General features: G+C 43.3%; 1 protein-coding gene and 1 long non-coding RNA gene across 2 annotated transcripts in view; both read left to right on the forward strand.

The window, feature by feature from the left end:
- Positions 1-4,977: 4,977 nt before the first annotated feature.
- The window catches only part of PPP2R2A (protein phosphatase 2 regulatory subunit Balpha), a 67,500-nt gene continuing 49,935 nt past the window's right edge, over positions 4,978-22,542 (forward strand). Inside the window, 2 exon segments of the mRNA XM_043502979.1 lie at positions 4,978-5,131; positions 5,859-5,936. Coding sequence (XP_043358914.1) covers positions 5,095-5,131; positions 5,859-5,936 — 115 coding nt within the window. The 5' untranslated portion in view covers positions 4,978-5,094.
- LOC122457536 lies at positions 12,446-14,010 on the forward strand. Its single transcript, XR_006277100.1, has 2 exons — positions 12,446-12,671; positions 13,764-14,010. It is a non-coding gene; the product is annotated as an uncharacterized LOC122457536 (long non-coding RNA).

Consider the following 22,542-nt stretch of genomic DNA (forward strand, 5'->3'; position numbering starts at 1 on the left):
GGAAAATTGTAGTTGTTTGATTTATTTATAGGGTTGTATGCAGCCCCAAGACCCTTCCATCAGAATGCCTCACAAATATGCATCTATCCTTTCAGGAACCCTATGAGGTAGGCAAGCATTTTATAATCTCATGGAGGCTCAGCGACCAAGGCTTAAATGTTCAGAAATGGCCTATGGTTTTTGGCAGCTCAGTTTCTGGGTGACTAATATGAGACATCTTGAGGCCTGATTTTTCAGAGACTGGAGGGCCTAAGGGGCATTAAGAATGGGGGGAAAAGGAGGAATGGAGAGGCTTGTTGGGAAGAGGGGAATAAGGGTGTATACAGAGCTGCTGGCACGAGAGGAGGAGACTATGGGACCCTGGAATGGGGTGGGGGGGGCGGCGGCACACATGGAGGCCCTGGTATGGGGGGGTGCAGTCCAAGGCATAAGGGAGAGGATTTGGGGAGTTGCAAAGAGTCCCTGAAATAGAAGAAGATTGGAGGATGGCCCACAGGTGGAATGGAGGAATGCAAGGAGCCCCTGGTGAGTGCGGTGAGCTTGGCCTACAGAAGCTATGAAGGACACAACCCTGTGGTTATATCTGAGAATTGTGTGGGATCTCCATGAAGAAAATCAGGCCCTAAATATTTCAAGCCAGAAACTCCAAATCAATGAAAACTTTGTCTTAAGCAACCCTAACCCTTAAGCAACTTGCAACTCACAGAGCGAGTCTCTGGTAGAGCTGAGAATACAATAAGAGCTCCTGAATTCTAGCCCACTTTCTTCCCTGGGGCTGATTTGTGGTTTCCCATTTAAATCCTTCTAAAATCATGGAATTTTTAGATCTGTTCAAACGGGAATTTCAAAGTGAAAGTTGACGTACGTGAATCCCACACTGACTGAAAGCAAAGGAAACATTTACACAAATCTCTCTAAAGCAAACCTGATGAATTCTGCAAGGTCCTAACTGGATTGGATGGAGTCATTTATCTGAGTGCTGCATGTTAATTGCAGCTGAGACTTGAGCTGGCACCAAGCGAGCTAAAAGGGAGCCTTCGTCCTTTTCAAGCCAGCAGGAGTTGTGCCAGGCTGGTCTCGGCTGGAAGTCTTTCTTTGTAGATCTTGCAGGCTGTCGGGATGAAAGGTAGATGTAGGCTAAAAATGGCTCAGGAGCATGGCTGGGTTTATGCAGGTAATAGCAATGAGAATGGAGAAGGGTTATCAAGTAAAATATGAATTAAAAGGCCAAGGACATTCTGGAAACCATCCAAGGGGGGGAAATGTGCACCCAAACAGGGTATGTGGCCGGAACAGAGGAAATGCTGGATAAGTCTAATGAGGAATGTCATCGGAGGACAGCAAGAGTGTGAGTGAAAAGGAACGGGGAAGACTCGAGGCATGGTTGAAATAAGGAATGGGGCTGAAAAATAGTACAGATCAGAAATAATTGGTGCCCCGAGAAGGCAGCTTGATCTGACACAGACGTTGAAATCCATTTCGTACCTTTTCAATGTGATAAATCTAACTTCAGAAATAAAACACACAGCCTCCCCAAGATGATTTGTAACCAAGTTCTTTGGGGGATTGGAAGGTGGCTAATTCTACCAAGCGCCATGTCAATTTGTGACATGAATTTGTGGGGGCCCAAACCAGAACCATTTATCCAGCAGCTAGTGGATGCTGGGTTGTGTTACGGGTGCAGTGGCACAGATGGTATGAGCTAGCCAGGGGTGTGAACACAGCAGGTGCAGACAGGGCAGAGGAATAGGTGCAGAGGGCATAGCTAGCAGGGGTTGGCCAGAGGTGAAAGTGCAGTGGGCCCAGCATTAAGCAGGGATGGCCTGTTGGGGAACATAGCTGTTTCAGGTGGGCCAGGTGTGTAGGAGAAGTGAATGTTTTTGTCAGGTGCAGGACAGAAGTGTGGGTGCAGTGGTGCGCAGACAAGTTGGCAGACATGCAGCGGGTGGGGGCTGAGCAGATGTGCAGGTTCAGTGTACAGAGAGAATGGGCATGGCTTACTGCTAGGAGCTGGGAGGGCAGTAAAGACAGTGGATTGGGATGGCTAGGGTGCAGCTGGCAGGGCTATGTGTGCGTGCAGGGGGAAGCTGGTGTGCAGTGAACACTGGCTGGGATGCCGGTGGTGGGGATATGTAGGGGTATGGGGGGAGAAGCTGGGGTGCAGTGAAGACTGGCTGGGGTGCAGCTGGCAGGTGGTGGGGATATGTAGGGGTATGGGGGGAGAAGCTGGGGTGCAGTGAAGACTGGCTGGGATGCCGGTGGTGGGGATATGTAGGGGTATGGGGGGAGAAGCTGGGGTGCAGTGAAGACTGGCTGGGGTGCAGCTGGCAGGTGGTGGGGATATGTAGGGGTATGGGGGGAGAAGCTGGGGTGCAGTGAAGACTGGCTACGGGGTGCAGGTGGTGGGGATATGTAGGGGTATGGGGGGAGAAGCTGGGGTGCAGTGAAGACTGGCTGGGGTGCAGGTGGTGGGGATATATAGGGGTATGGGGGGAGAAGCTGGGGTGCAGTGAAGACTGGCTGGGGTGCAGCTGGCAGGTAGTGGGGATATGTAAGGGTATGGGGGGAGAAGCTGGGGTGCAGTGAAGACTGGCTACGGGGTGCAGGTGGTGGGGATATATAGGGGTATGGGGGAGAAGCTGGGGTGCAGTGAAGACTGGCTGGGGTGCAGCTGGCAGGTGGTGGGGATATGTAGGGGTATGGGGAGAGAAGCTGGGGTGCAATGAAGACTGGCTGGGGTGCAGGTGGTGAGGATATGTGGGGGTCCGGGGGGGGGGGAAGCTGGCAGGAGCTGGGCAGTTTAGCTAGCGGAGAGACACCGGCGAGGGCAAAAGGGGCGGACGCAACCGAACCAACCTCCTTCCCCGCCCTACTTGCTCCGTGGAGTTCTCACCCCGCCCCTCCCGGGTGACGTCACCCCCAGCTCCGCCGGCGCCATTTTGAAAGTGGAACCTTCGCACGGGCGGGGGGGGGGGGGGGCTGGACGAGGGAGCAGGAAAGGGCGACTCGGAAGAGCGGGGAAAACCGAGCGGAGCCGGCTTCACACCGCGCCCCCCCCCCCGGTACAATCTGCCGCCATCCTCCCTCCACGCTCGCCATCCGCTCGGCACAGGGACCCCTTCCGACAGCGGAGAGGCCGCCCTCCCTGACCCGGCCGCTATTGGGAGCCCAACATGGCAGGTAAGGGGGAGAGCGCCCCCTCCTTCCCGGGGGCCGGCCCCCGCTGCCCAGCGAGCCCAGGGGGCGGGGGGAGTGTGTGTCGGGGCAGGTGAGGCCACTAAAATGGCCTGGAAAGCAGCCTGCAAACCGGAGCTGTTGCCTGTTCTGTGTGGAGGCGGCATACTTGCTCGCTGTCTCTCCTTCTTTTCCTCTTTCTCATTCACCCTCTCTCTCTCTCTCTTTTTTTAATTCCTTCTTCTGAAAATGTGGGCTCGGTTTCTCTTCCTTTTTTTTTTAAAAAAAAAAAAAAATTTGCATTCCTAAAACCTTCAATCCTGAAATGCAATTTGCATTCCCCACCGCCCTTTTAATATATATATTTTTTTCCTTCTAGAAATCTGTGTTCATTCCCCTCTTTTTTGCTTCCTTGCTTGCAAAACATTTGTATTTCACGAGGGTGGTGGCCGGCGGTGGCGGCTGGCTTTGGAAGAAGCCCTGTATTTCTGAAGTTGAGCATGTTAGGAGATTTCCAAGTAGGGTGTGGGTGGGTGGGTGTTTTGGTTTGTATTTCTTCCCTAGACTTTTTGGTTTTTGCAAGGGTGTTGCGTGATTGAAGTGCAGTTTGTAGGGGTGCAGATGTGCACAGGAGGGTGGCTCTAGGGTGCAGATGTGATTATGATGTGCAGCTGCATCCTCCTGTACCGTGTAGTTGTGTAAATATCTGCAGATAGAGGTGAAATTGGGAAGACAATGGTAGTTTGTTAGAAAATTCAGGTATCTCTGACTGTGTGCAATAATGTATGGTGCTTTTATTTCTTGTTTTCTTTCTTCTGGAGATTTATGTTCATTCTCCATTTTGCAGATTGCTTATCTCGCGTCCTAAAGTGCGATTTGTAAGATAAAAATTGATCCAAATGCACAGGATGTCTCTTCCTCTTACTTTTCCTCTTGATTTTTTTTTTTTTTTCCTTCTGGTGACATGTTCATTTCCCATCATCTGCAAATTAATTGCCTCTTCAGTGCCTTGCATTCTGTAGAGCAGCATGAGAGGTGGTATTTAGGTTTGCACCTTGCTTCCCACACACATACCAGGCTATCCCACTCCACCCTTCTCTTTCCTTTTCTTCTTAATCAAGGGAAACAAGGCCTTGAATGTAGCAAGTTGTATGAAAATTAAAATACAGTTCGCTGCATAAGGTATATTGTTATTTCTTGCAAACACTCAGTCTCAAAATGCTTCCAAGGTGTTAAAAGTAAGAGTTAATTAGAAAATAGCAGAAGTCGGGGGAGGACAAGAAATTAGGTGGATAGGGTTGTGGGTAGTTGGGAAAGATGCTGTGGGTAGGATACTTTTTCAGTACATGTATCCAAAACAAATATTGCAATTCATATAGTCTACAATAGATGGACATCCTGATAAGATTTTCCCCATTACCTTGGCTGATTCTAGTTCAGGTTGTCCCCCTAGTTCCCGGACTTTGTAAGAAGCTCCAAATACAGACCACAGGCTAATCCTTCTCTCTCTCACTCACACACACACACACACACCCTCCCCCCCCCCCCCCCCCGTGCTCAGGCAGCCTCTTGATCTTTCATGGAGAGAGACTGCTCCTGACTTGACCTTAATTTAATTTGTTCCTCAATTTGGGAGTGGGGGATCTTTCCTGCATGCCCCCTCTTCCCCCAAAATGTTGCATCACATTCATGCTTTGCAAGCTACATGTGTTGTGTCGTCCTTTTTGGTTGTTGTGGGTTGAGAAGGAATTTCCATTTTGATAGCCTCCTGCAGACAGAGCAAACTTGTTTCCATCTCTCTTCCTGTCTGGACCCAGCCCAGTGATTTGTTAAGAATGAAATGCAAAAGAAATGGGTGGTGTTTTTTTGGCCTTTTGGTGGTAAGGTTCAAATGAATCACTACCTTCCGCCGAGGCGGTAATGTTCCTGAAGTTTTCTCTTCGATCCATTTTCTCTGGTAGTTATACTTGCTGTTAACTGAAGGCCGATTTGTTGCTTTTTAAAAAACCTAAGCCTGCTGATTTCTTTTGGTACTTTTATGGGGAAGGAGGGGGAGGATTATAAACTTGTTTTCTCTAGCCTGAAGTACTTTGGTGCTTTAATTTACTGTATTTTGCAAAAGAAAAATGAATTTTTTTTTATAAAAGTGCAAACATTTAATGATTTGAAATATTTGGAAAACTTGTAAGGGCCATTCTGGCATCTAATATTTACTGAGAAATTAAGTCACTTGTAAGTAAAGTGCTTTGTTTTTTAGAGGGCTCTCAAATTCTTAAATTTAAAATAAGTGTTGTGACATACACCGACTGGAGCTTGTTTTAACCTGGCATAGTTTATTAACACTAGCTGTGCTTGTTTTGATAGTTTTGTGAGTTTTCAAGAATTGTAGAGAGCAACTGTTATCATTCCTGCTGCTACTTTTGACAGATGTTGCTTTGGATATTAGGCAAATCACTGACAAAAGCAGTATCGGGATGGCGGGGGGGGGAGGGGGAGTTTGTAATCAACTTTTGGAATCTCTATATTTGCATAGGAAACGTTGTTTGTTGTAGGTGTGTACAGTACTGTCTAAATTATGTCACTTGCCAGCGGTGGATACTGCCTCTGTATTTACTGGAGTAAAGGCAAAACTCAGACTGATTTAATGAGGATCTGTTTTATTTTTTGTTTGTTTGTTTTTCTAGGAGCTGGAGGAGGAGGGAATGACATTCAGTGGTGTTTTTCTCAGGTGAAGGGGGCTGTAGATGATGATGTAGCAGAAGGTAAGAACAAACTTTCTTATAGTGAATTAATCTGATTGCTGATGAAACGTAGCAAGGGTGTTGCTGAAGTTTCTCCTTCAGATTTGGGTTTTATTATACATAATTTTATTAAAATAGAAAAGCAAGTGGAAACATCCAGGCATCCCTCTATATCCTGGGATCAAATTTATATGCGGTATAAGTGGGTGCAATTCAACTGACATCCATGGTCCTCCTGCTGCTTGTGTCAGAGTTGAATTTGGCCCATAGATTGCAACAGTAGTAAACTTGTTTTCCAAAACATGTCACGTGACAAATAGTCTCAGTTGAGACAGAGCTACTAATTTGTCTGTTTTCCCCATCAGTGAAATGGGGATAATGACACTTACGTTCTTTACAGGGGTGTTGTGAGGATTAATTAATGTGTGCACAGCACTTCGAAGATGTAAGGTGCTGCATAAGTGTCAGGTAAATGTTCCAGTCTTTCCATCCTGCATTAGCCATCAGAATTGAAGTGGAATTTTTGTACAGAATGACTTTTTAAATGTCAATTATTTTTCATGATGAAGAATTATTGGAAACTGCTGTAAGCTTTTGTAGTATAGGGCTCCTACCCTGCCAGTGACAGATGACATCTTTTTAGCAGAATGGCTGCCTCTAGTTGATGATGCAAAAATTCCATTTGGAATTTTCAGATGATGCTTGATTCAAGGAAGGAGAGGTCTTTCTTTCCTTTCGACTATTCAGACTTCTGGGCTGAACAGGGCCCTTGATCCTGCTCCATGTGGGCATAGCCCCACTAACTTGGATTAAATTCTCTATGGCTTTAGGGGTCCATTTATGCATGGCAGCTTGCAAGATCAAGACCTAAAATTGTTTTCTCTTGCAAAAAGCTGAGTGGGGGGTGTGTGTATGATTTACTCAGCATATGCAGCATTTTCCACATCCCGTACTCGCTAATTTACAGGCAAATGAGAGAAATATTTATGTTGTATTTAAGAAAGTAGTAACTTGTTTCATTTCCATTATTTTTTACTTTTGACATGGTCGGATTTAAATTCTGGAACTGCTACTATGTAGTGACACAAGTGTTTTGTTTTTAATTCATGACTTGCAACCTGTGGAAACGATGCCCTTCAAAGATTTTGTCTGATGCTTACCAACTGAAATATATAGGTTTTTTGGAAGCAAGTAGGTTGTAACAAATGTCAAAAATGAATATATTTTTTTGCAAGATGGATACATTTTAAATTGTTCAGCAAGTATATTTTAGTTGTTTGGAATGTAGTTAATTTATATAACTGTTGTGCAGTTTTTTCCAACCAGAGTTCAATTTCTGTGAATTTTATTGTTCGTTGACGTTCTGTAGCTACCTGGCTGTTGAATTAAATGCAAACAATTGAGGAAATCTTGACTCTGCCTATTTCTCCACTGATAGATGGAGCCTATGAACTAAGACACAAAAACATTAGAGCTGTTCCTTTGATGTTCATGCATCTGTTCCATTAAATAATACTCAACCGGTTGTGGTGATTGTGTCCTCTTCCCCTTTCCCCCCACCCCCCGCCCCTGTTCTTTTTTTAATATATCTGTGATGAAATGGATCTGGAAATCCAAGAGCCAGTCTCAGTTCTTAACTCCTCTATTTGTTCTTAAATATTATAGCTCCTACACACTTAGTATGAAAGATGATTTACCAGTCTCTCACTTCCTGACAGCTGGAATAGCTAGTCACAATGGGTCGAGTTAAAGAGCAAGAGTACATTAACTAGCTTGAATTTCAGCCTGACACTCAGTGTTTCTTTTAACAATTTTTTGTATAAATATCCATTTATAATTGTACAAAAGGTATAAGCTGCTAATTGTGCAAGCTGTCCCTAGAGAGACGAAGAAGATAATGACTTCTATATATGATCTATATCATCTCGTAAAGGTGTGTGGGTTTTTTGTTTTTGTTGTTTTTTTAAAATGTGCATATTACGGGGCTTCTACATAGGGCCTTGGATTTTGTAGTCAAGTTGTGCACTGGGATGGCTGCTTAAGTAAGGTCCATAGGAAAATTTATGTGGGAGTATCTGACTGTAATGGATTTTGTTGCGTTGGAATTCTTTTACCCATATGGCTGACTCCCACATGGCATGCTGAAAACTCTTTCAGAACAATTGAAAGATGTCTGTCCATCTAATCAAACTGTAACTTGAGCTCCTACCCAACTATTTAAAGGTAGTGCTATACTTGAGATAATCCCTTATCCTTGAAATATTGTTTGAATAGTTTAAATACTGTTTAATTTCATTTCTTAAGTTTAGTGCCTTGCATTAGTTATATTACTAGCTGTGTACTGAGGAAACACACCTTTAATAATCCTCCTTGTGAACTTGAGACTATAGTTTTATATGTTCCTGGTGTGTGTAGTGTCTTCCTAAATTGCACCGAATAAGTATGCTATGGCTTTAAGTCCAGGCTCATAACCTTTTCCTCTGTCTGCCTTTCTGCTTCTTCCATGTAAGCAGGCAGCATATTGAAAACTTGCAAGAATGTTGCTGTCTGTTCCCGGATCCCAATAGAACAAGAAGGTTGCTGTCTGACCCTTCAGAGGGTGGTGGTCTTTTAAATTTGCATGTATTGCCTCCTCACAAGAATGACCTGTGATTATGGAGGAAAAATGCTGGTTATTGTAAGGTAGCAACTAGTGTGTATGGTTTTTTGTTTTAAAAAGTAATCTTAAAAAGACAACTGCATTGAATATACACAATTTAAAAGCAAATCCCTTGTAATACTACTAGCTTGGTTTGTTAAAACTGAAACAACTTGAAAACTCTAATTTACTTTTCACTTTGTTATGCAGTTTATTTCTTTCAGCGTAGAAGGTTAAAATAGAGTAATTTCACTTTTGTTTCTAGTGAAATGTTAGTAAGTTTCACTTCCTTGGTTCTTTTGTACTAATGCACCTTATAATGTTTACATTGTAAACACTTAGCGCTTGTGTACGCCCAAGTTGAGCCCATTTAGCTTAAATGAGTGCTGGCTTATCTTGGTTTACCTTGCACCCGTGCACAAGCTAAATCAGTACAAATGTCCACCTGAAAAATTGCATCATTTTAACTAAATCCATACAGTATCATACCCGTAGTTATATCGGTACTAAATCTGTATAAAGTAACACATTTAGTTTGAACTGTCCAACATTGTGTGTGTAGAACAGGCGTAAGTGTAGGGGAGCAGGGAGTGTGTGTTTAAAAACTTCACATTTGAATTTTAAAAACAGATAATGAAAACACTTAGATTTGTCTTAAGTTTTGTAAGAGCTGCCTGTACAAAAGTCTATCGTAAACATTGGGCCAAATTTGACCCAAATGTTGTCTCCTCTCAACATTCACAGTTTGCGTATGTTTTGCTATCTAAAGTAGATTGGCAATCTTAAGTCAGGTTTCGGTGGTATTGGGAGTTGAAACATGAACTCTTTTATGTTAGGTTTTTATCTTTTATCTTTCCCTTTCAAAGGAGTTAGAAATAGGGTGATATTGCATGAGCTGCTAATCTGATGATGACACCATGCTTTTGACATTCATGGAGCGGCTCCACATTATGGACCGTCGGTTCTGGGTGTGAGAAACAAACACCAAGCGTTTGCAGGTATGGGATGATGAGTGGTGGCCGCAGAACTTGCGGATGCGCAAAGCTACGTTCTTGAAAGTGTGCGGCGTGCATCCATGTCCTCTGGTGCAAGAACAACAAAATGAGAGCTGCCTTAATGGTGGAGAAATGAGTGGCGATCGTTGTGTGGAAGCTGGCAACTCCCGACTGTTACCAATCAATCGCAAATCAGTTTGGAGTGGGGAAGTTCACTGTGGAGGTTATGGTGATGCAGATGTGCAGGGCCATTAATCACCTCTTGATACAAAGGACTGTGACTTTTGACAATGTGTGTTTAATAATGGATGACTTTTTGTGGCAATGGGATTCCCTACCTGAGGCAGGGCAATAGATGGCACACATCCCCATTTTGGCCCCAGGCCACCTTGCAACAGAGTACATCAACAGAAAGGGCTAGTTATCTATGGTATTGCAAGCACTTGTGGATCATGGGGGTCATTTTACCAACATTACTGCAGGGTGGTCAGGAAACGTGCATGATGCACGCATCTTCAGGAACACTGGCCTGTACAGAAAGCTGCAAGCAGGGACCTTCTTTCCAGACCAGAAGATTCCAATTGGGAATGTGGAAATGCTAATAGTGGTTCTTGGAGACCCAGCCTACCCCTTCCTCATGTGGCTCACGAAGCCTTACACCGGAAACCTTGACCGCAGCAAGGAGCGGTTCAACAACAAGTTCAGCAGGTACAGAATGCCTATTGAATGTGTTTTTGGTGCTGCCTTTTTAGCAGGTTAGACTTCAATGCCGAAAATATTCCCATGGTCATAGCAGCCCGCTCTGCTCTGCATAACATTTGTGAAGCTAAGGGGAAGAAGTTTCCACAGGGGTGGATCGTTGAGGTGGATTGGCTGGCTGTTGCTTTTGAGCAGCCAGATACCACGGCTGTTAAAAGGGCTCAGAGAGGAGTTATTTGAATTAGGGAGGCTTTAAAGGAGCATTTTGAAAATGATCCACAATAATGTGGGTTCTGTAATGCATTAAGCCACAGTATGAATCTTGTGGTGATTGCTGTGTGTATGTTAATTTTACAATGTAAATGAACCGATTACCACTGTGTATGAATTCCATCAGAAACCACACTATGTAGGAGACAAATAGAGATGCTTTCTCTTTCTAAAAATAATTTTTGATTAAATGCCTATACAAACACTTCTGTGTTCTGCAAGGAACATGAGACTCAAGAGCCAGAAGCTGGGAATGAGCAACGGGATGGATCACTCGACGATTACGTGTTCTGCTCGTTCCCTTTAGGGCACCTGGCATTGTCCACTGTCGGAAGACAGGATACTGGGCTAGATGGACCTTTGGTCTGACCCAGTATGGCTGTTCTTATGTATGTTCTTATATGATTTTCTTTATTTAAAAAAAAAACTTGTTGAAACGTCCTGTGTGGGTTTATTTTTGTTGGTTTGTTTTTTAAATATATACCGAGGGCCTGATCCTCTATTCTTTGTCATCCAAAATTTCTGCAGGCTTAGGCAATTTTGGGTGGACAAGTGATGCAGAATCAGATCGTTGAGATTTAAAAAAAAAAAAAATCTTAAAATTGTACAAAAGAGCTCTTTGATTGCAACTGGATGCCGGCAAGTTGTAGCCTACAGAGTAAATTACAGCAGATGCATTATAAAATGAAACTTTGGCTCAAAATAGCAATATTGGTAGACTTACTATAGCTACAAATCATGTTGTCATAGTTATTTCCATTGCATCATCTGTTTCTTTAATTTGCTAGATTGTACTAGTTTGCTTTCTGAATCTGCTGGTCCATTTGCATGCATGGCCATGGGATTTTCCCTTCTCCTTTGCATTTGTATTCACATTGTAGGTTCCCAAGTCCTGTGAATGATCTGCCTTCAACACTGAGACCCTGTGCACAGTGGGATTGGGGTGGGGGGGAACCCATTGGCTTTACTGGTTCAGCTGAATCGGAATACTGGTGTAGACTAGGCTCCACCACTGGCTTCTGGAGTTAAATCTTCTCAGAAGGTTTAAACATGAGTGTAAAAAGAACCCAGGAGCTGCTGGAGCCTTGCTCTTACTTTTGCTACCCCTGGTTCAGCACTGGTAGGAATTTATTTTTCAAAAAATCCCTACTGTAGACCTAATATGAGTGTTCTCTTTATTTAATAGTAATTCTACGTATGGTATGTATCACAGTTCCAGGGTAACTGCACCTGTATTTCCCCCACCATGGCACGCACTCCAGGAATGCCCCATCAGGTCTTTGGTGTCTAGCCATCACCTGTCTCTTGGAGGGACACTGGTCCCACTCCCTTCCAACCAGGGGTTTTAAGGCTGCACTGCTCCTTGCCTTATGCTATATCATCTACGGCAAACTTGTCTGCTTGAAGGCCAATGCCTGAGCTTTGCTTTATGTCTGAGGGCTAGGAACAGTGTATTGCCAGTAGTTACAGGTTAGTACACCACTCTTTCTAAGCAGGCATATTTATTCTTAAGATAAAAGCATTACAGAGAAAATATAACAGCAACAATAAACACACACACACACATGCCGTCAGTCTTACGGGACCTTAGTAGACCAAAGTCTGTCCAACCCTTCAGCAAGGGTTGAGGCTCCCTGTGGACAGAAGGTCTCGTTTGTTTGCTAGATCAGTAAGAAGGCCCTGAGTCAGTTTAAACACAACCTTTTTAAATCTTTCTTTATCTGTTGGTCTCTGGAAAACCCAGTTCGAAGCAGTATATGCAAGCCACCCTGTGGGGTGGTATTTCTCTGGAGGTGTTGACAACCTAAGTGATTCACCTTAATCATCCCCCCCCCCCTTTTTTTTTTTCTCCCAGTTCTTGGAGGAGTTGTAACCTCTCCGCCCGCACCCCCGGGCCGGGAGTTGGATGCAATCCCTGACCCACAGTGTTACATAAATGTAATAGTGTAGTTGCTAAAAATATATTGCTTGGGATTGCAATATCTGCCCCAGTGTGATTGCAGGAAAGAGTCTTGAAGTTGCAATCCTCTGCAACCATTCCTTGGCCTGGCATTTTTATCCCCCAAAATTGCAGAGCACCCACAACTCCAGTCAAAGTCAGTGGGAGGTGTGAGTCCTCAGAATGTCAGAAAACAAGACATAACTCTCTCCTAGGTATGAAATGGTCACATTTTTAATTATTGCTTTTTCAAAAAGAACTAAGCTGCACTGTGTAAATACTCTCAAGTGCTGTTCAGAAATCTGTTTTAAAAAAAAAATTATAGTTGTTTGAGTCTGAGTCTTTTTTGTACTCCTACCATGTGTCAAATTAAGGCGGGGGGGGGAAGGGGGGATTGCAGAGCAGCTATGGATCCTGCTGTTGCTTCGGCAATATTTGAAGTCTTAAAAATTGAAATAAGCGTCTGAGTTCAAATCACAAAAAACAAGGAAAATTTGAAGCTAAGGGTATAGGCCTGCTGGAAGCAGGGTGATCATCCTCTATATAAAAAGAAAAGGAGGACTTGTTGCACCTTAGAGTCTAACAGATTTATTAGAGCATAAGCTTTCGTGAGCTACAGCTCACTTCATCGGATGCATTCAGTGGAAAATATAGTGGGGAGATTTTATATACACAGAGAACTACAAAAGTCCCCCCCCCCCCGCTCCCCTGCTGGTAATAGCTCACCTTACCTGATCACTCTCATTACAGTGTGTATGGTAACACCCTTAGTTTCATGTTCTCTGTGTATATAAATCTCCCCACTGTATTTTCCACTGAATGCGTCCAATGAAGTGAGCTGTAGTTCACGAAAGCTTATGCTCAAATAAATGTTAGTTTCTAACGTGCCACAAGTGCTCCTTTTTCTTTTTGCGAATACAGACTAACACGGCTGCTACTCTGAAAGCATCTTCTGTATGTATTTCAACTCCATTCTGGCTACTGATTGGAGCTTTTACACTGTCTATGAAATCGCATCCTCTGCTGATGATTGTGGATGAGAGTTGCCGTATCCAGCTGGAGGAGAGTCAGCTAAGGATATCTTCATAGATTTTTCTCTTCTGATGGGTCACATATCCTGTTTTGTGGGTCAGCTGGAAGTATTTGGCTTCTCCTCTACCTCTCTTCCCCCCCTCCAGTCTCCTCCCTGGAGCCCAAAGCCTGAGCCATGGCTGCATAAGCAGGTTGTGTGGGGAGGAAGGTCATTACACTAACTGCCATCCTGATATCAGCAGTGACTTTTTTTTAAATTCTTTATTTCTATCCAGGTTGAGGACTTGTGCCACAGAAGCAGAAAGAAATTTGCAGCAGGCAATTATAGTGCGGGCACAAAATGAGTGGCTGGGATCATGATGCTGAGCAAGGCAAGAGATGGAGCACTTAATTAGGATTTGTTTTTTGAAGAAAAAAGCTGCTTATTTCAATAGTTTTTTGGAACATCAGTTTGTGGAGAAGGACCGGCTCAGGGAGTAATGATGGTGTCATTAGAGGTGCAGTCTGGGATGTTTGACATTTTAAAAACCAAACCAAATATAGAACTAACAAAATGGGTTCCTACCACCACCTTGGTCACTATGCTTGCCTATTGTACCCATTTCATTTGCAAAAGTCACCTTTTTAGACATCTCTAAGCTTTCCAAAATGGTGGCTGTAGTGACACTACACCCCATATTCTTCATAGTGATATTATGATATGATTATGACATCATTATGTAATTTATGCAAGATAAGTCATGTGAGGTTTCTGGAAAAGTTACGATTTGCTCAATATGATTCTATTTGTATGCATGTATAATTTTTGTATCTGAAGTTGTGAATATTGACTAAATATCTGTATTTCAAATGTAGCTACACCTGGGTAATGCCCACTAGACAAGATGCTTTCTAGTGGGTGGGGAAGGGCCTATTCAGGACAATGGGCCATTAGAAAAAAATCAGTAGACCTTAGGAGAAGCTTATCTCCCACGTGGGGGACCTTCCTGAAAAAGCTACCGACCGCTTCCAAGTAATGGCTGCTATGACTCTACAAGGACATTTGATAAGACCACATGTCTCTCGACTCAATCTTGGAATGTCAGTGTTTTTTCACAATCTGGTCTGGGCACCAAGCTTTGGGAACACACTGTTCCCACCATATGCAAAAGCTATATAAGACAGGGAGTGGTATCATCTGGGGTTCTTCGCTCCCCACCCAAGAAGACTCTTGGAAACACCTGAGGAACAAAGAGTGAAGTGGGGGAAGTGCTGGACCCAGGCTAAAGGCATTTCTAGCCTGTAAATGAAAAACCCCAGGGATTCCAAGCTATAAAGCAAGTGCAGCTTGCCCCTTAATCTGCAGCCTGCTTGTATCATCTCTTAGGATCAGAATTTGCTATTCATATCCAAGCCATATTAAGCTGAGTTTGCATTTTTTGTTTATATGTTACGTAGTCTGATCTCTTTGCTATTACTTATAACCATTTATCTATCTTTTGTGGCTAATACACTTAGTTTTGCTTTATCTCATCCGGTGAGTTTGAGTGAAGTGTGTGGGAATCATAACTGGGAGCAAAGGCTGTTGCAGATTACTCTCTAGTTTGATGGAGGGGCGAATTTTATGAGCTTACGCTGTACAGCTCCCTGTGCAGCACAAAAGGATATAATTTCTGGTTTATACTCCCAAGGGGGTGTGTCCCTGGGAAGATGGCAGTTGCCTTAGCTGTATTTTTGGTTCATTGCAGGGGCTGGTCAGATAACCTGCATGTAACTGCAGCTGGGTGTGTCCTTACGTGTATGAATGCTGGTGTAAGTGCAGGCTGGAGGGCTTTGCAGCTTGTCATGGCAGTACAGTGTGAGAGGGAGCCCCATCTGGTGGGTCAGGGGGCTCAGTGATACCGCAGTTCCAGGTGGCATCCTAGGGGGAACCTGTCACAGCTGTGTCTTCCTCTCTTTGGAAAGTGCCTAGTATATTTTGGGAACCTATCATAATCTAAAGAAGAGTTGAATATATTTTGATTTGCTGAATGCCCCTAAAGAACAAAGTGCTTTCAGTTGATAGCTAGTTTTAAATGGACATCTGTATTCTTAGAAGTTGCATCGAAAGTGAGAACTAGATGGCTCATTCTCGACAAATTATCCAATATCAACTTGGTTAAAAGTCGTCCCAGAAGGACCAGAATCTGAAACACTGGCGTAAGAGAACAGTTAAAAGGAGTGCCAAACATCCTGAATCACTGCTGATCTTTAACTGTTTCCTTCCTTATTTTTTTTTTTTTTTTTTTTTTTTGGTTTAAAGAATTACTGTTCTTAAAGCCCCAAGCTAGACTTTAAGTCTTAAGATCTGGAAGTCATCCCTTATTGGACTGTAAAGAACTTTTTAAATATTTATTTCCATCCCTGACTCTCTTGGCTAATAGCCATTGATGGACCTATCCTCCATGAACTTCTCTTTTAAGGGTGAAGGGCTGCTGGCAGCAGGGTGATCACCAATAGCTCTTTAAACTGTAAAAAGAGGATGAAGTGGATTAAAACAACTTTGAACAAAATTATGCCTGCACTGGCATATGCCAGATTTCAGTCTTGAAAATCAGGATATTATATGTGTAATGTTAAAAACAATAAAAAAAAAGAAAGAAAAAGGTGAAGTTGCAACTGCATTATGAAGCTGCTCAAACACGTTTTATTTACATACATATTTTTATAGTGCCAATGATTGTGTATCAGTACATAGGATACAGTAATTAGATTGGATTTTCATACTGGTTTAGAACCATTTTGCCCTGCTCCAGGCTTGGTGAGATTGTACTTCATAGGTCTTTAGAGGAGAGCGGAGGAAGAAAACTTGCTAGGTGCGATATTGCCTATATGGAGAAAAAGCATAATCAAAAACGTTGCTTGTGCTCTGAAAGAGGAGAGATGTTGAAGTATCCTGACATGGTATAGTATAGAGTTATGTAATTGAGCATCCTTCACTGCAAATATCATGTTTGTCGTTCTCGGGCTGTTTTTCAACCAGAGATATGTTAGGTGTTTTCAAAACATCCCCATAGGCCACATTTAAGGCCACATGATTCTGTTTGTTTGTTGAAACAAAATGTCATGTTGGTTTAAAGCAAAACAAAATCTGACCTGGAAAGAGTTAGCTTTTTATGCTCCCCTGAAAATCAAGGTTTAATGCAAATACTGGCTGTCGGGCCCTGAACTATGGTGGTACTACTGAAGATGATGATAATACTACAGAAACTTCAGATGACTGTTTTCAGAAATTGATCATAATTCAGTTGCAGAGTTAAGAACTGCTGCAAGCTCTACTCTTCAAACTCACCATTCTTTTGTTAATCACCGAAGGAGAATTAATTACCTTAGGCACGCAGTCTTCATAAAAATGTACTTTGCATTTAGAGATTCACAAGTGATAGCAACATTTTAAGACAAACCAGCCTATTTGGGTTGCATGTTAAAACCGCTAGGCAGTTGTGCTTGCATCTAATTTTGGGAACTGTAGGCAGAAGTTTTAGCGTTAGTGGGAGAAAGTGGAAAAGCTGCATTCTCAGTAAGGTTGGTTCTTCAGGTATGTAAAACGCATCCTGTGTAAAATGGTTTTTCTTAGCATTTTCAGTTGACTTTTTTGAATTACTGATTCTGGGAACAAATAGTGACTCCCTTTGAAAATACTGCTTTTGTACTTAATGATGTTGAGTAGTTGGGTTCAATTATCTGCATAAACTACATGTATTCCAAGATAGTTAAGATAATGAAGACTTCATAATTTGCATTGAATTACTGCTTGTTGGTTAAATCCTGCTCGGGGGGGGGGGGGGGGGGGAGTGACGGCAACAGTGCTTTTCACCATGGCAATGGAAAAAGGTTTAGTAAACAGCAGTCACATTCATATGTGACCTACATACTGCGTATGTATGGATGTTTGTGCATTCAATACAAAGGACTTGTTTTCCCAAAATACTTTTTCTTTTTTAAAGCAAATTGTCATAGTACATATTAAAATTAGTTGAGCGACAGTCATACTGAAATCAACTTACAGTTTAAAACAGATCTTAGTCCTTGTAAAGAGAACTTTTTTTCCAAGAGGTTGTGACCATCTGTTAAGCAGACGACCATAACCAATAGAAATACATACCTTAAATGTGTCTGTTTCAGGTCTTTCATGCTTTTTCACAGGGATGTATTTATGGCTATGTGGAATGGCCTTTTTTAATCTCTTCAATTTAATATCACCGCTGTTTGGAAAACTGTCTTGCATGACTTGTTTTCAAGAGATGTGTGTGGTGCAAGCACACAATTTGGAGTAAGGAATTTGTATTGGTAAGTCAATTACCTTCTCTCCCTTTGGTTTCCCCATCTATAAAATGGTTGTACTTGTTTTACTTCTTGAGCACCTCCCATGCAAAGTGCTCTGCTTTCAACATGCCATTGAATTAAGCCTCACAATACCCCTGAAATGATAGGTAAGAACTAACATGCACAGTTTAAATTAGGCAAACTGAAGCGCATATGTTAACAGGGGAGGAGTTTTTGAAGGGCCTCCTTTGAGTGCTTTGCAGAGGATTACATTGCCCAGTTTTTCATGTTCAAAGAAGGGGACATTTCAGAGCATGAGTAGAGCTTGGTGTTTGGTTTTGTTTTTAAATATCTGTTGATGGCATCAGGTGCCTGAGCTGTCAGAAAGTTTAAACGCAGCTGGGTGCCTGGCTTCTGGATTTTCAAACCTTATTGCTAGTGCCCTACCAAATTAGTGGCCATGAAAAACAGGTCACGGACTGTGAAATCTGGTCTGCCACCATGAAATTTGGTCTTGTGTGCTTTTACCCTATATTACACTGATTTAATGGGGGAGACCAGTGTTTCTCAAATTGGGGGTCCTGACCCAAAAGGGAGCTGCAGGGGGGTCAGTTGCAAGGTTATTTTAGGGGGATTGTGGTATTGCCACCATTACTTCTGTGCTAGGCAGCCAGAGAGTGGCAGCTGTTCACTCAGGCACCCAGCTCTGAAGGCAGTGCCCCGCCAATCGCAGTGCAGAAGTAAGGCTGGCAATACCATAGCACGCCACCCTTACTTCTGCACTGCTGTCTTCAGAGCTGAGTGGCTGGAGAGTGGCAGCTGCTGACTGAGGGCCCAGCTCTGCAGGCAGCAGCACAGAAATAAGGGTGGCAATACCATGCCAGGCCATCTTTTCTTCTGCGCTGCTGCTGTGGCGGCTCTGCCTTCAGAGCTGGGATCCCGGCTAGCAGCTGCCGCTCTCCAGCTGCCCAGCTCTGAAGGCAGTGCCGCCGCCTGCAGCGGCACAGAAGTAAGAGTAGCAGTACTGCAACCCCCCCCCCACACACACAGTAACCCTGCGATCCCCCCACAACTCCTTTTTGGTTCAGGACTCCTACAATTACAACACTGTGAAATTTCAGATTTAAATTGCTGGAATAATGAAATTTATGACTTTTAAAATCCTATGACCATGAAATTGACCGAAATGAACCATGAATTTGGTTGGATCCTACTCATTGCTGTATTATGCTATGCTCTGCAAGTTCTGCTGTTTTGCCTGAGCTAAAGGTCACTCGTTCCTCCCTACCTCAGTCCAAGGTCACTCGGGACAACTCTGCAATTCGAGTGTGAGGCACCTGTAGCCTGTAAAACACCTTTAGCGACACTGAAATAATGGAAAAGCCTCAAATGGAGGAGGGGGTTGATCAATGGAGGATTGATCATTGGTTTGTAGAAGTGATTTTAAAGCAGCAAAATTGAATGAATGTGAAGCAGATAGAGGGCAGTTTCCACACCAGGGGCAGCCTTTTCAGAACCTTGAGTAAGGGCAAATAACAAGACGAACTTCCATCTGGGTGATCAGGTGGGGGTTGGGCAGTTGGAGACGATAGGGTGGGGTTCAAAGCTGATGTTGGGCTGAGCACAAATGTCTGGGATTTTCAGAAATGCCCAGTCAAACTTCCTAGTACCCAGGACTGAGCAGAAACACCCACCGATCAATTGCCAATACAGTAACTGGTATAATTTATACAATTGGAAAAAGATACGGCATCTGAATTTTTTTTAAAAAGTCGTTCCCCCCTACACAAAAAAAATGGGAAAACGGAGGAATACAGTTGGTAGCCCTATTGGGGAATCTTCTCCCATATTACAAGTGGGGCTGGGAAGAGGACTGACATGACAATGGATGTGGAAGGAGATATTTTTTGTAAACGTTTACCAATGCAGTGAATAGCACTAAACTTAATTGTGTTACAGCCTCTCTCATGCTACCATCAAAACACTTGAACCAATGAAACTACAAACGTAACTTGTCTTCTACTTTTTTTTTTTCTTAAAATTGTAAGCGTTAAAGGCAAGGGAGAAAAGAGATGTTTCCATCTGAGACTTGAGATGGAGAGTTGAGGAGAGATGCAGGAAGGCTGCTCCAGATGGTAGGAGCTGCAAAGGAGAAGGCTCTCGTAGCGTCAGTGAGAAGATTGTGTGAAGAGGCCAGTGCTAGACAAACATGTGAGGGTGAAGGGGGATGTAGCTACACCCAGAATCAGTTGGTAGATGAAGACTTCTGTAGTGTTTTCCATGCAAAGCTTGTTGTTGTTATCCCTCTCACTTGTTTTTCTTAGACTTTATGCTTTGTTTCCTATCCTGCCCTCTTTCGTCTGTCATCTGCCTTGTGCTTTTTTTAATTTCCTTCTGTTTTTTTAGGGGTATCTCGGGATTCTTTTTTTTTTTTTTTAAACTATGATTCCCTTAGAAGGAGATGACCCCTTCCTCTGACCGAGAGCAGTTAATGTAGGACTTGACAGACATGGTCTGACAGTGTCTAGTGCCGTATGCCTCACAGGAAGGTGTAAAAATACCACACTAAGCAGATGCGGTGTAATCTGCCCCCTTGTAGGTCTTATGCTAACCTCAAAGAGAGAGTGGCTTAAAAACTGAAGGATGAGGTGTTTTTATGCCTTCCACAAGGGTATGCAGTGATGGTGGTGTAGCCATGTTGGTCCCAGGATATTAGAGGGACAGGGTGGGTGGGGTAACATCTTTTATTGGACTAAATTCCAATATGGAAGCTGGTCCAATAAAAGATACTACCTCACGCATCTTGTCTTTCCAAAAGGGTGTTAATTAACTCTTAGAGTGCTGGTTCCCTTTTGAGACAGTAGATGCCGATCCTTCATGTGGTCGGAGGTGGCTGTTGTTGAACCAAGCAAGGTGCGTACTTCCATTCAGGGCTGAATGTACTGCTTCTGTGGCATTTCCATCCTCTTCCTGCTTCTGGGACCCAGTGAGGCCTGATGTTGAATTCTGCTCTGTTATTGTGCTGCCAGGCCAACTCTTTCTTCTGTCTCTAATCCATCTTCCCAAGGTGCTGCTTCCAACAGTACTTGGCCACCATGGTAGGTAGGGGGTAACGGTAGCTTTGAAAGTGATAAGATCCCAATACAATGCCCCTGATGGATTATAGGGAAAATAACACCAGTGTTGCCCCAAATCAGGTTATTTTGTCCCCTGCTAGCCTTCCATCGTCTCAAGAAAAAACAACAAAAACCCAAACTAAAAACCCTCCCTGCAAAACCCAGCAAAAGATCATGCACAGGACACTCTTTTGCTGTATAAATCTGTTTATGCAACAGTGATAAAATAAATTCCCATTCTAAGAGTTTCATCTTTTTCCTAGCACCTGAAGTGGAGTTTGCTGGCACCATCAAATGAGTGTTCTCAGTAACTGCGGCAGCCTAAGTTAAGCTATTAAATTGGTTTGACTTTTTCCCAGAGAACGAAATGTTTTGTCAGATTGGTATCTCCAAATGCTGTGACGCTGACCGTGAATACAGAGAAATTGGGAGTGAGGTTGTAACCTGAATCAACACTGCTTTGCTGTATGAAGTTGGGGGAGTCTCTCTGCCTCAGTTTCTTTGATCTGTAAAGCCAGTATGCCTGCCTGTCTCAGGGGTAATGTTGAGAAGCTTAAATAATGGTATTGTGTTTTGAGATCCTTGGATTAAATTTACTCTGACCGCTTAACGCTTTATATCTTGCTTTACAACTGTTAAATAACCTGATAGCACCTAGGGAGAATTTTTACTTCCATATTTTACAGATGAGAGTAAGGCAGAGAAGTTAAATGACTTACCCAAGGCCATAGAGTAAGCCATTATCAAAGCAGCTGTCTTGCTCAGATTGCTAGTGGTTCTCAACCTTTCCTGACTACTGTAACCCTTTCAGGAGTCTGGAACCCGAGCTCTGCCACCCAGGGCTCAAGCCTGAGCTCTACAACCTGTGGCTGAAGTGTGTAACTTAGTTTCACTGGGGCTCCGGGCAATAGTCCTGCTTGCCACCCTCTATCACCAGCCCTGCGCTTGTGACCCCTCTAAACCCCTCTTGGGTCATTCCTGCCCCCTTCCCCCGCAAGTTGAGAAACACTGATCCAGATGAGTTGATGTGCTTCCCGAAAGACCTCTGTGTACCCCTGGTTGAGAACCACTGTGCTCGATTATGCTGCCTCTCTCTGCAAGGTGCTGTATAATGTATAAGTACAGGGCTTGAAGCTGCAGATTCTTGACACCTCTGAAAAATCCATTCACGTAATTTGGAGTCGTGGGTGATTCCTGTCTCTGAAAATCCATCCCACGGTGTTACGCCCATGTTAACGAGGAAGTTTTTAAAAACAGAAAACAAACTGAGCCATTTATGTTTGTGCCAAAATAGAAACGTAGGAAAATATTTGCTAAATAGGGCCCAAAAAAAAAAATGGTAAAGGGAAAACTATTTACCAGCCTCCAAGTGGCACCACAAACAATAGATTAAACGAGTTTTTAAAAGAAAGAAACTATTAAAGTAGTTGTGTCCTTCCATGAATGAAGTAATCAGAAGCTTTTATTCTGTGATCGTTTGATAGATAGATCTGTTGGAAATGTAAGTTGTACTTGTGACCTTCACAAGTGCTGAGCTTTCCAGAATGCTGCCTGAAACTCCGTCTAGCATGTGTCTCTTTCTCTCTCTCCCTGCCCCTCACTCTCATTATGGCAGGTAAGAATAATTTTGCTTTCATTTGATTCCTTCAAGGAA

Source organism: Dermochelys coriacea, chromosome 26 (assembly GCF_009764565.3).
Source record: "Dermochelys coriacea isolate rDerCor1 chromosome 26, rDerCor1.pri.v4, whole genome shotgun sequence".
In the NCBI taxonomy this organism is placed as follows: Eukaryota; Metazoa; Chordata; order Testudines; family Dermochelyidae; genus Dermochelys; species Dermochelys coriacea.